The sequence below is a fragment of the Equus asinus genome, chromosome 5 (assembly GCF_041296235.1).
Source record: "Equus asinus isolate D_3611 breed Donkey chromosome 5, EquAss-T2T_v2, whole genome shotgun sequence".
In the NCBI taxonomy this organism is placed as follows: domain Eukaryota; kingdom Metazoa; phylum Chordata; class Mammalia; order Perissodactyla; family Equidae; genus Equus; species Equus asinus.
In genome coordinates this window covers 22,524,059-22,538,263 of record NC_091794.1, presented here as the reverse complement: position 1 = coordinate 22,538,263, position 14,205 = coordinate 22,524,059, and the positions used below count along the sequence as shown (strand labels likewise).

General features: G+C 34.8%; 1 protein-coding gene across 4 annotated transcripts in view; it reads left to right on the top strand.

Annotated features, from left to right (window-relative positions):
• The window catches only part of IQCB1 (IQ motif containing B1), a 45,031-nt gene that overhangs the window by 19,840 nt on the left and 10,986 nt on the right, over nt 1-14,205 (top strand). For all 4 annotated transcript variants that reach the window (XM_044771501.2, XM_044771500.2, XM_044771502.2 and 1 more), the window contains 5 exons: nt 3,917-4,095; nt 5,148-5,257; nt 5,857-5,966; nt 11,955-12,097; nt 13,731-13,879. In XM_044771501.2, coding sequence (XP_044627436.1) covers nt 3,917-4,095; nt 5,148-5,257; nt 5,857-5,966; nt 11,955-12,097; nt 13,731-13,879 — 691 coding nt within the window. The remainder of the gene's footprint in view (nt 1-3,916; nt 4,096-5,147; nt 5,258-5,856; nt 5,967-11,954; nt 12,098-13,730; nt 13,880-14,205) is intronic.

Genomic DNA, 14,205 nt, shown 5'->3' with positions numbered 1-14,205 from the left:
ACAAAGAAAACTCCAGGACCAGACAACTTCTTCACTGATAAATTCTACTAAACATTTGAGGAAGAAATAATCCTAAACAAACTCCTCCAGAAAATTGAGGAGAAGGAATTACTTCCCCACTCATTGATGGGGTCAGCATTACCCTGATACCAAAACTAGACAAAGACATTATAAGAAAACTACTCAGTAATATACTAATGAACGTAGATGCAAAAATGCTAGTTAATACATCTTGAATAAGTTGGGTTTATCCCAGAAATACACAAATGGTGTAATATTCTAGTCAATCAATACGATTCATCATATTAACAAACCAAAAAAGGAAAAACATATCATCATATCAATAGATGCAGAAAAGGCATTTGACAAAATTCAACATCCATTTCTGGTTTAAAAAAAAACTCCCAACAGAGTATTAATAGAAGGTAGAACTTCCTCAGCCTGATGAAGAACATCTATGAAAAACCTACAGCTAAGATACTTAATGGTAAAATAATAAATATTTTCCCTATAAGATCATGAATAAGATAAGAATGTCCACTCTGATCACTTTTATTCAACGTTACATTGGACTTTCTTGCCTACAGTACAGTCAAGCAAGAAAAAGAAAAGTGATCCATACAGAAAGGAAGAACTAAAACTTTCTGTGTTTGGAGATGACACTGTAATCTATACATAAAATCCAACAGAATGTGCAAAGCCACTAAAATTATAAGTGAGTATAGCAAGGGTAGTAGGATACAAAATCAATATAAAAATATAAATTGAATTCTTATATCCATCAATTAATACTCTGAAATTGAAAATATTGCAATTTACAACAGCACAAAAAATATGAAATGCGTAGGGTTAAATCTGATGAAAGATGTGAAAGATGTATTTACTTAAAACTATATATTGCTGAGAGGAATTAAAGAATAGGTAAATAAATGGAAAGGTAAACCGTGTTGATCAATGATGCAATATTGTTAAGATCTCAGTTCTTTCCAAATTGATACATACCTTAAACACAATCCTAATCAAAATACCATTTTTGCAGAAATTGACAAGCCCATTTCTATAATTCTATGAAAATCAAAGGACCTAAAATATAAAATAGCCTAACTAGCTTTGAAAATGAAGAATAAAGTTGGAGAGCTAACACTACCTAATTTTAAGACCTTTTTTTAATAAAGCTAACATAATTAAGACAATGAGATTTTGGTGCAAAGATATACAAATATATCAATGGAACAGAATGGAATCCAGAAATAGACTCATACATATATGAACAGTTGATTTTCAAGAGAAAATGTAAAGGTCATTCAGGAGGAAAGGATCATGGAACAATTGGCTTTCAATATGTAAATAAAAGGATTTTGATCTGTAACTCTTATCTTTGATCTGTAACGCTTACCATATACAAAAATTAATTCAAAATGGATAATAGACCTAAATGTAAAACCTAAACTATAAAACTTATAAAAAAATAGTAGAAAACCATTATGACCTTGGATTGTGCAAAATTGCTTAGATTCTTAGATTAACACCAAGGGAAAATCCAGAAAAGAAGAAATTGATAAATTAGACTTGATCAAAATTTTAAGTCTGCTGTTCAAAAGATACTGTTTAAGAAAATGAAAAAGACGAGGCACAGACTGGCAGAAAATATTTGCAAAGCACATATCTTAAGTATTTGTATCCAGAATGAATAAAGAACTGTCAAAATTTAAAAATAAAAAAAACCTCAGTTTGAAAAATGGGCACAAGATCTGAACAGACACTTTGTGAAAGAAGATATATAGATGGTGGACAAGCACATGAAAAGATGTTGAGCGCCATGAGTCATTAGGGAGATACTGCTACACACTTGTTAAAAGGCTAAGATTTAAAACACTGACTGACCCAAATGTTGACAAGGATATGGAGAAACTCATACACTGCTGGTTGGAGTGGTAAATAGTACAATCACTTTGAAAAATAGTTTGGCAGTTTCTTAACAAGCAAACATACACCTACCATGTTATCCATCCATTCTACTCCTAGGTATTTGCCCAAGGAAAGTGAAAGCATATGTTCTTACAAAGACTTGTGCACAAGTATTCATACCAGCTTTTATTAGTAATAGCCGAAGACTAGAAACAACTCAAATGTCCATCAACTGATGGATAAACTGTGGTAAATATAATAGAGTACTACTCAGCAGTAAACAGGAATGAACTACTCATACATGTAGCAACACAGATAAAATCAAGATAATTGTGCTGAGTGAAAGAAGGCAGGCAAAAAAAAGGACATACTGTATGATTCCGTTTGTATAACATTCTAGAAAATGTAAACTAATTTATAGTTAGAGAAAGCAGATCAGTGGTTCCCTGGGTGCCAAGGAGAGCAAGGAGGGAGGGACTACGCTGAAGCACAAGGAAACTTTGTGGAGTGGTGGATATGTTCATTATCTTGATTGTAGTGGTGAAACATCAAAACTTATCAAATTGTACACATTAAATATGTGTATTTGTTTTGTATAAATTATATTTTAATGAATCTATTAAAAATAAAAAATCATCAGGCCTTGGTGAGCATTTTGATATGGGATAGGATAAAGGATGCATTCAGGCATGACACCAAGTGATCAATATTGGGTAATTAGATAGACAGTGGTATAACCAAAATAAAGCATATAGAATTACTTTGTTGGGGAGACAGATGATGAATTCAGTGTTGGTTATGTTGAACATAGGTGGATATATTCAGCAGGCAGTGAAATAAGAGTCCATGCAAAGACTTGTACATAAATATTCATAAGCAGCTTTATTTTTAATAGCTAAAGACAAGGTGCCTCAAGTGTCCATCAACAGATGAATAGATAAACTATTATTTCTAGAAGAGATCTTGACTAGAGTTAGAGATTTATGAATCGTCAGCCTAGAAATGATAGTTAAAAATATGAGAGAAGATGAGCTCAGTGGGAAATACGAGTGAGAAAGGAAGTGGGCTGAAATGGAATCCTGAGGAATAACCTTTAAAGGGGTATGCTGGAAAAGAGGAGCTAATGAAGAAGACTGAGAAAGAATGGTCAGAAATCTGTAGGTGGAGGGTTGAGGGGGACCAGATGAACATAGTATCTCAGAAGCTGAATAATTCAGGTAGAGAGTATCAGGTACAACTTTTACAGTTACTTTTTTTACTGGACAAAAGTCGTTTATATTGTTGTCAAATAAGAATCTATTTGCATTGCTCTGAGTCATTGCTGTTACTCATTTTCTGCAAGACAACCTCTACTTTTACAGAATTGCAAAATATCCTAATCAATAGGAAATAGTCAAACAAAGGTACACACCCCTAGAAAATCACATACTCCTTAAGTGGGGTGAGTAAAAGGACACCCAGTAATCTCTTTTTAGTTATTTGTAAGTTTCAGATAATTTTTTATGACATAAGTTAAGATGAGCTTGTTAGTTATAATGAAGGAAATACCAAAGGAAAGAGAAAGTTCCTCCTATGTTAAGTACACAATAATTGAATTCCTATAGCATTTTTGTCTTTGTACATCATTAAGCAATGAAACATGTTCTGTCTTGTGATTTCCCTCTTAATGTTGCCTTGAAGCTTTTGAATCATCTGTTTAGTATTTTGCGCATTTGTCTTTCCGCTACAATTTGATTGCAGTTTCTCTGAGGAGAGGGCCTCTGGATACTTTGTATTTGCTATTTTACCCAACATGGTGCTTTACGTACAGTAAGAATTCAATAAATTGATTTAATGTGATGTATTCTTGGAACTAAGCTATGGGTTTAAAAAATTGGTTATCTTCTTGGATCAGGCCACAGTCAGGCATCAAGTTGCTGAACCTTTTATGTTTAATTTGTTGTGATACCTATGCATCAATTAGTAATGGTACATTTTTAATTATTTAATTTTTTTTTTGTTCTGTTAGTGGTGATTTACTGAGAATAGAAGGAAAAACCCTGCATTCAATTTTAGATGAAGTTGTTTTCAAGCTTTTATCAACTCCTAGTCCAGTCATAAGACACACTGCTACGAAGCTGCTACTGTTGATGGCTGAATCGCATCAGGAAATTTTGATTTTACTGAGACTAAGTGCCTGCTACAAAGGTAGTACATGTATTCCTTCTTTTCTTGAGATTCTCAAAAAGGACATTTTTGTTGATAGTTTATGGAAAACAGAATTTCTGTGTTTTGAAAAAGTCAGTAACTGAAGTGTGTAGATAAAACCTGATCATAACAGATACCAATTCAGGAAAAAGTTTTTAGGTAATCAAGCTATCCTCATGTCCCAGCAGATGGCATATGGTACTTTGTTGATGAGGTTACAATGAATATTTACTCCCTCTCTGACAGAAAGGTTGTGTCTTGAATATACCATATAGTATGTTAAAAATAATGGCCAAAAAGATTGGTGACCTTACCAAGACTAGCTTTACAGTTATTAATACAGCTGAGAACTTGAGTCTTGAAGAGCGTATAAGGCACAGAAAGATCCAGATAGTGGCTTCCCCAGTTGTACACTCCAAGGCTATTTGACTTTACTTATTTGTATTGCATACATACATTATAATACATCATTCCAACATGCCCTGGAAATAGTACTTACTTTATACCTTATCCTGCTACTGTTTTGTTTTGGGATGAAAATGCAGTATTTTAATGTTATAACACTATTGATTTACCCAAGATTACATATATTACTGTATATTTTAATTTAATAATAACTTTCTTTAATGAATAATGACTAATGATAACCTGCTTCAGTGCTTCTACAGGGTAGGCATTTACTCAGTATGTATTCATTACCTTTTTAAAAATGTTTTGGTTTAAGGTGTTTATGTTCAAACAGAAAAAAAATTATGTATCTCTGCTCTTTGACTTACCATAATGACTCTACTCCCCTTTTCTTAATTAAAGTGATTGACTAGAGATTTTGCATCAGATCTTACAAGTAGGCACATAAGAACTCTTAGGACAAGGGAATGTCTTAAAGACCTCAATGCAGAAGTCTTTGAGAATAGGAAAAAGAAAAATCATATGATTAATCTTGTTGTGTTCATTTGTTTCTAAACCAGACATTTTAACCTCAAATTAATACTGATTAGATAACAAAATCATATTTTTTTATTAATAGTTATACTTTTGTTATTCCATTTCAGGTCTCAGAAGTCTACTAAATAAACAAGAGCCTGGGACAGAGTTTAGTCAAGAACTTAGACAGCTCATTGGCCTTTTAAGCCCTAAGGTCTATCAGGAAGTAGAAGAGCAGGTATTAAATTACAAAAATAATTTGCACAGTATTTGCTAACAGTTCAGTAAACATTTTAGTTTCAAAATATTGGAGAGTGGTAGTCTGTTGAATCTTATTTGCTCTCTCTCCCCCTGTCTTTACTTACTTCCCCCTAAGATCCAGAGCAGCCATAGTTTGATGGGGGAAGGCGTTGTTTATGGACTGAATTTTTAACTCCAGAGCCTTTTTTTTTTCAGCTGGCACAAAGAGTTCTTCATAAGTTTGAATCCTTGAAGAAGTGAGGCCAGGCATAAGAAGTCAAGCATTTAAAGCATTAAATAAGCAGAACTATAAAAGTCTTGTAAAGGGAGTAAAAGATTAGTCAGGGAGAATTTGGAGATAACCAAACTATATCTTGGATATGTTCTAGATGTTGCCTAACTAGTGTGCCTCCTCTGGGAGGTCAGGTTTAACATCCTTAGGCCTTCTGTGTCCTAGGACTATGAAAATGTTGCCTCTTGCCTGACTTATTAGAGATGGAGATTAATACTTGCCCAGTCTTGATATTTTAAGAGGTAAACTTCTAAAAAAGACTTTCCTAGTGATGTCTCTAAATTAATTCTGGCTTTTAATTTCAGAAACTACATCAAGCAGCTTGCTTGATTCAAGCTTATTGGAAGGGTTTCCAAACTAGAAAGAGACTAAAGAAGCTTCCATCCGCTGTGATTACTTTGCAGAGGAGTTTCAGGTAAAAAATTTTAGTGAGAGGAATGATGATCAGAGAGGGCTAGATATGTCTTACTAGAGTACAGCTGAGTGAAAACTTAAGGTTTTTGTTTTGGGGTTTTTTTCCAATTTTTTAATCAGTTTTTGTTACTCTTTCATTCTTATTCCATACATTTCTGAGTACCAGCACTCCAGTAACCAGATGCACTTTCACAGCAAAGGAGATAAAGTAAGACAGGAATCTACTGTAAGAAATACACAGTTCTATTCATTTAATAGGATTTTCTTGTGGGCCAAACCTTCAGAGGGAGCCAGTGATAGTAATTATCTTATTAAACCCTTAAAACAAAAAATTGCCGTAATTGTTCATATGTAGTTATGGTAAAAACATGTATGAATATGTAAAAGTTTAAGTATATTAACCTGATTTTCCTCAGTAAATATGGCATGGATAGATACGGTCTTTGAGATACAACATAGTTTATCATTCATCTCTATTTCAAGTAGACTAAAAATGAAATACTAAAGACATGGCCCAGTTTTTGATATGACTGATTTTAGTTCACTAAAGTGAAACTTGCTTATTTCAGAAGTCAGTGTTGCTTTTTTTACAAAAACTGAAACTATTTTAATAACTGCAGCTGCATTTCTCAGTTATAAGAATGTTTTAAAGTAGTGGACTAAAATTTAGCTTTAAGTTGGACTGCATGAGAACTCACCTCTGAGATGGCTCTACTCTATTATAAATGACCTAAGAGCTAAGTCATGTGTGTGTGAGTGTGTGTGTTGCTTTCCATTGCCTCTAAGAATCTGGATGGGTTAGTGGTGGATATTGAGCCCCTCTGGCTAACTATGTCCCTTAATGGACATCCTTTTCATTGATGAAAGTTTCCTTCAGAGAAGACTTAAGGATAGGTTATTAATATTATTTGGAATGAGTTTTGTTGGTAGCAAAAAAAGCATTAATTTTTTAAACATGTTTCAAGTGGCTGATATATGCCAGACGCTATGCTCTGCACTGGGAGAGTTGAACAGACTTGAGTTTGTATCCCACCTCAGCAATTTATGGGCTGAATGACCTTGGACAAGTTGCCCTACCTCTCTCAGCCTCAGATTTCCCGTCTATATAAAATGGGGATAGTTTTCTATGTACCTCACAAGATTAAAATAGTATAAAGCTTTTTAGCATATTACCTGGCACTTAGAACATGGTGAGGTGAAATGCATATGGCACATTTTTTGCCTTTGATTTACAAATCTAGTTAGATCTGACATGAGAGGTAAGTATAATCCATTCCAGCATTGCTCAAAAGTTTATTGTCTATCCTACAAGCTATTTCTTAAAAAACATTAAAAAAGGATTCCTTTGGTCAAATAAATTTGGGAAATGAATACTTTGAGAGTCACAGTATACATTCTTCTATTCAAGAGTGTGAGATGTTCTTGGGATAGCCTTGCCTTCTGTTGTGAACTCAGAGTAGTTACTACTTATGGATTCTACTTGCTGTCATTCTCAGCTGTCTGTCGTCTTACATTAAAAGGTACTCCTATCCTGTGGATTCAGACCTTTAATGTTTAGTCTCACAACAGTTGTCAAATTTGTCAGTTTACTTTCTCTTGCAATATGTAAATCTTTATTTAAAAGAATCCCAGGGGGCCAGCCTGGTGGTGTAGTGGTTAAGATTATGTGCTCTACTTTGGTGGCCTGGGGTTCACAGGTTTGGATCCTGGGCACAGATCTACACACTACTCATCAAGCCATGCTGTGGAGGCATTCCACATGCAAAATAGAAGATTGGCATAGACATTAGCTTAGGGACAGTCTTCCTCAAGCAAAAAGGAAGATTGGCAACAGATGTTAGCTCAGGGCCAATCTTCCTCGCCAAAAAAAAAAAAGTATCCCAGGATTACAGATTTTGTCCACTTAGAAGTATATCTATGGAATCTAACTAATATTCTACTATTTTAAAATAGAAATTCCATTGCTTTATGTAACAAAACCAGATCTATTATAAATATTTCTATTAAAAGAGATTAGCTGTGAAGACAAACTGATTTAAACCTCACATTAGAATGAGTTTGTTTCCTTTTCAATATTTTGAGTTTGAAGTTTCAGGACAGACTGAAGTATGTCTTTAACCTTTAGGTTCTATTTAATTTTTTTAATTTCAAGTTTGTTCCAGGCTTCAGCACCTTTCGTCTACTATTAGTTGCGACAGTTTATGCAAATTTCTCTTGCTTCCTTTATAGCTGGGCTTTCTGCAAAGGTTATTTCTGTCTCTTTGTGGTCAGATAATTCTCTCAGAGTAATTTCCCCCTCCCATGTTTTTTTGGGGGAAGGACTGCATCACTCATAATTATGGGCTCAGATTCATCAGTGCTCTTTAGATTCAGCAAGAGGCAGTCTTTTATAGTCACACCCTTGCTAAAGCACTTTCTTGGGAGTTTCTTTTTTATTTAATTATTTTTCATGGTCAGAAACTTTATTTTCTGTTAAGTACTCTTTACCTCAGCAAGGTTTTCTGTAGCAGCTATCAGCTGCTCCAATTATCTTTGGGAAACCTCACAAATTATTTGCCTCTAGCATGGTGTTGATGTTTAGGTGTTGTAATTATACTTGGCTTGACTTTGTAGAAGAAAACCGTTTTTTCCTCTACCCACCTTAGGTTCATTGGCTGGGGCCCTGAAAATTAGACTGACAAAAAGATCAGATTAACAAGAGAAAAACAATTTATTAATGTGTGCAGCACACATCATGCAGAAGAAACTTCATGTGATGAGTTAACTCAAAGAGGTGGTTAGAACTTGGGCTTATATTTGTATAGATCTTAGCAAAGAATAATAAATTTGTAGAGAAGTGACAAGTGAAAAGAAAAGGCTTTTAGGCTTCCAAGGGTAGCAAATTGTAGGAAGGCAAATATGTTGGGGAAACTAATGGAAGATATGGGTTATTTGTGCAGGTTCATCTTGACACCAACTTTTCTATCTTCTTCATCAAAACTTCCTTGGGAGGGGGGATTTATGGCACTCCTCATTTCTCAGACATTTCTGTTTTTAGTTAGATAAGAGAAGCTCCCATGAAGGCTTTCTGCATTTGTTGATTCTTACTTCCCTCCAGCTCAGAATAATCTTTATGCCAAAGTAGCATATTCCGCTACTCTTCAACTTCCCCTTAAAACGGCTCCTTAAGGGCAGAACTGGATCTCTTCTCTGTTGCCTGAGGGACAGTAGCAAGCAGGCAGCAGTTACTCAAATAAATGTTTGTTGAGTTAATGATAAATGTTTGTCTGAGGGACAGTACCAAGCAGGCAGCAATCACTCAGATAAGTGTTTGTTAAGTTAAGGAACAGAGCCTGTCAACAACTTTGACCATGAACTCATGGGACTATCCCTGTTCATACTTATTATTCTACAACAGAGGCATTCCTGGAGAATTCTTGATGTCTTGGCAGCAGATAGTTTGGTTAACTCCCCCTTTGATGGTAAAGATTCACATTAATTAAATGTAACTCAGGAATGTACTTATGTAAGGTATTTTGAGACGATGATATCTGATCAGTCTTTTCCTTTTCAGAAGTGCAGTACAAATGCCAGATGGCCAAATGCCTACTCTTTCTTACAAAGAAACCAGTGAAAATAAATAATCTTTTAATTTTTGATGATTATAGGAACTTTTATCCACAGAATAACTAGAATGTTCCTAAGGAAGGGGAAAAGCATTTAAAGTCACATTAATTCCTATTGTTTTCAAACATGAAATTAAAGCATATGAATCCAGAAACATGTGTATTTCCACTTTGTAGTGGTCATTTCAGTTACTGAACCTCACTTATCTACTGTCTTCCTGGTTTGTATTTTACTTCCACATGCATGCTCCATAAGTCTTCGCAGTTTTGCCACATATTAGAGCTTGCATGCCTAAGCTGTTTCCCAAGCCCAGTTTTCTGACAGATTAAAGGTCCTAGCAGTGTAGTTGTAATGATTACTATGTTTCTCATACTAATAGTATATTAAAAATATTGGTAATTAGATGTTAATCTGTGATCAAACAGAAGTTAGAAACAGAGGTGGTTTTTTTGTCTTGTTTTCTTGTTAGTCAATTTGAAAGGAGATTCTGTTTAGGATACGTTCTCTTTTATCCTCCATAAGTAGGTAAATGGCAAAACGTTCTTATCAACATGCTGTACATCCCAAAAGTTTTGGAGGGGGAGTTCTGTAGGTGAGGCAAGTTTCCACCAGTCATTCTTTGGGAAGAGAAAGGCCCTTACTTACTTCATCTCTGTCTCAGGAGGAGCAAGAGATACTTAGAAACTATTCAACTCACTGCACATCCTCTCTCAAACCCCTTCTCCTTTTGGCACTTACATATACTTGAGGTCTTCTCTACCTATGAAAATAGGGTTAAGAAAGATGTTTTGAAACTATGAAATCCTCAACTCTGGCCTACATGGAAATCCAAAGAAAACTTAAATTGTAATTGGTAGCAGTTAAGAAATTGTAAGAAAAGAAACAAAAACTGCTCACACACACCTACACAAAATTTTATCAAAATAATTTTGTGAGTTTTCCTTCTCTGCTTTAAAATATTTCCTTTCAAAGTTGTCTTATGCTTAATTGTTTTTGCTTTTTCAAAGAAATTGAGTTAAAAGTTGTTATAACCCTCTCTAACTACACAATTATGAAGCCTGCCTGTTAACACTACAAAGCTGTAGCTAAGGTACCACATTTGCTGGCAGTTTAATTTTAAGAAAAGAATATAAGAGAAAGCAAATGCTCTTGAGTGAGACACATGCAAAGTAAGTCCATAGAGAGAAAATAAATAATGCATTCTGCTTTTCTTCTTATCCTCTTTGGTTTCTTTTTCTATGTGTATCTGCAGGCATTTTGAGTATATTTACTATAGACACACTTATGATCTCCTTATATAGTGATGTAGGAAGCAAAAATGGGTAGAAATGGCTAAGGAAAATTTTTGTGAATAAAAGCAGATAATACAGAAATGCTAGTTAAATAAAATTTTTGTGGCCACATGAAAATTTTTATAATCAGTTATAAAAACAATATTTATTAGTCAATAGTTGAGAAGTAGATAAACATATGAATAAAATTAAGATCATCCATAATCATACTATGCAATGAAAATCTCTATTGAAATTTTAGGTTTTTTTCATAATTTCTTTTCTTTTTTTTTTGAGGAAGATTAGCCCTGAGCTAACATCTGCTGCCAATCCTCCTCTTTTTGCTGAGGAGGACTGGCCCTGAGCTAACATCCGTGCCCATCTTCCTCTACTTTATATGTGGGACGCCTACCACAGTATGGCTTGCCAAGCAGTGCCGTGTCTACATCCAGGATCCGAACCGGTGAACCCCGGGCCACCAAAGCAGAACGTGCGCACTTAACCGCTGTGCCACCAGGCTGGCCCCTTATTTTTCAATATAAGTAAATACATATATTTTTACACAATTTGGATCTGTTCTATGTCCTGATTTTATTTTCACTTGACATTAGATTGGGAGTATATTCTCATCTTACTAAATATTCTTTGAAATTATTTTTTCATAGTTCATAGCATCTCATCCAGTGAATGAACCAGTATTTATTTATCCACTTCACTATCGTAGGACATACGGTTTGTTGTCAACTTGTTACTGTTGTAATGCTATAGAGAACATCCATGAACATAAAGTTTTACATACATATCAGATGTTTTTAAGAAAATTAGTAGAAATGGAATTATTGGTTGACATTTTTAAGGCTTTTGATTCATTTGTTAAATATTTCTCAGACTTGTAATGCATATCTCCAAGTATTTCTCCAGAAGAGTTGTACAGCAGCAGCACATGAAAACCTACTTTATCATACTCTAACAACAGTAGGAATTATCTTAAAAAAACTTTTTATTTGTCGTATTTATGTGATTATTAGTGAGGTTAAGCATTTTTTCATATACTTCTTGAGTGGACATATTTATAAAAATTGTGTGTAAGGTTTTTAATGTTTCCATCACAGATCTAAACGAACAAAGATGCTACTGAAGCTAAATAGGCAGAAGGAAGAAGAGGACCAGAGATTACAATTGCAACTTCAAAGACGGAGAGCCATGAGACTTTCACGAGAATTACAGCTGAATATGCTTGAAATAGTTCATCCAGGTAGATGGCAGTATCAATTTTATAAATGTAATAAGAATGTTTAGGATATCATTTAATAAACTAAATTGTCCAGCTGCCTGATTATTTATTTTTTTTAATTTGGACCTTTTCTCTGTTTCTCCTTTTTCAGATAAACCTTATTAAATCTCAAGTCAAAATCAAAGTTACTATTTTTTCTGATTAAGGTCTATTAATTGATGATGAGCAATCTCTATACTGGTTTTTCTTTTCTTACCTTTCAGAGAAATTAGTGAACATAAAAATTTATGCCTAAAGATAGCTGTCAGTGACATAAAGAATCCCCTTGAACTTAAGTAAGGAGTTAGAATATTGCTACATTCTGCCATCAGAACTTTACTTATACTGCAGCACAAACCTTGTAACGCCTTCGTGCCACCTTTGACACTAGCTGAATTTAAAGTGTGGTCTGGGAAATCTGCATGGTTTCAAGATTCTTTTTTCATTCTTCCCCTTCCTCTGCTACTCCTTATTCCCAGTGTCCTTTACTAGCCTCTTATTTCTCTTTCCCTTAAATAGAGATGTTCCCAAGGGTTCCATTCTCACCCATTATTCTCATGTTGCTTTTCCTAGGGTATCCCATCCATAACTGTAGCTTTAGCTACCAACTGAGTGCTTAGCACTCTGAAATCTTGTCTGCATCCTCATACTCTCTCCTAAGCTCTAGACCAGCGCTGCCTGATAGAACTTTCTACAAAACGAAATGTTCTTTATTTGCACTGTCCAATACGGTAGCCACTGTCTAGAGTGACTGTTGAGTACTTGAAATGTGGCTAGTGCACTTGAGGACCTGAATTTTTAATTTTACTTTATTTAAATTTAAGTAGCCATTTGTGGCTAGTTTCTAGTGTATTGGACAACATAGCTTGGTAGCCAGCTGCCTATTGGGTAGCTTTACTTAGATATCCACAGGCATCCCAGGAACTAGTCATTATCTCCCCGTCAGAATTTCCTATCCCTGTCTTCTTCATCTCAGATGATTGCACCAACAGTCTACTCAGTTTCCCATCTTTGAGACATCCTAAAATTCTTCCCTCTCTCACCTTCACATCCAGTTGATCATTAAATCCTATCAGTTTTTTGTACTTTCTCTCAAATACATCCCTTTTTATTATTACCTTCCACTTCCTTATTTTATCACTTAGCTACTGTGAACCCTGGGCTGTATGCTGACCAACGCCTAGAAAGTAATAAAAAAAGTCATCTGTAGAACTGAGTGAGTGACCGAAGAGAAGTTTAGAAGCACACAGAGTAGATAAGACATACACGTGTTTTGCCCTTTCCTTCTGATGGTACTGAATGACTTCCTAACCATGTTCTTGTGATTCTTTTTTCTAAGTGTTCTTGCTATTGTACTTTTGGCCCTTTTTCATTCCTCTGACACAAAAAATTGTATGAGTCTTTGCTCTAAAGAAGCTCCATAATCTGATAAATTTTTTGGAGCTCTTTGTTGCTAAAATGTAGAACCATTGTAAAATAATAGAATTGGGAAAATCAGTGAACAATATTGAAAAAAATAAAAATTCTGTGAGATTGTTACTATCATTGTCCTGGTTCCAGAACTTGAGAAAGCATAGAAGTGAATATGTTGTAATAGTGTCTGTCATCTTTTTAGGTCAGGTGGAAAAATATAATCGGGAAATAGAAGATAAATCAGCATTAATTATCCAGAAACATTGGAGAGGGTACAGGGAAAGGAAAAATTTTCACCAACAGAAGCCATCTCTCACGGAGCATAAAGCAGCTGTCACACTTCAGAGAGCAGTGAGTCTGATGTAGTAAAAAGAGTACTGGATTAGGAGGCAAAAACATGGGTTCAAACCTGACTTTGCTATTTACCTGCTGTGAAGTCTTCGTCAGGTCACTTCGCTTTCTTGAGCTATTGTTTCTTCCTCTATAAAATAAGAACCTCCTTACCACTGACCAAACTGATTTAGACACTTAGTCCTGAGCACTTCCGTAGACTCTTGGACATTTACCATAGTGCAATGTTGTTAATGTTTTTTCTTTCTTACTTGTGCGGTGAGCATCTCAAGGATAAGGAACTAAGTCGTATTTATTGTTGCCAGCTCTCAGCATGTGCTTGATGT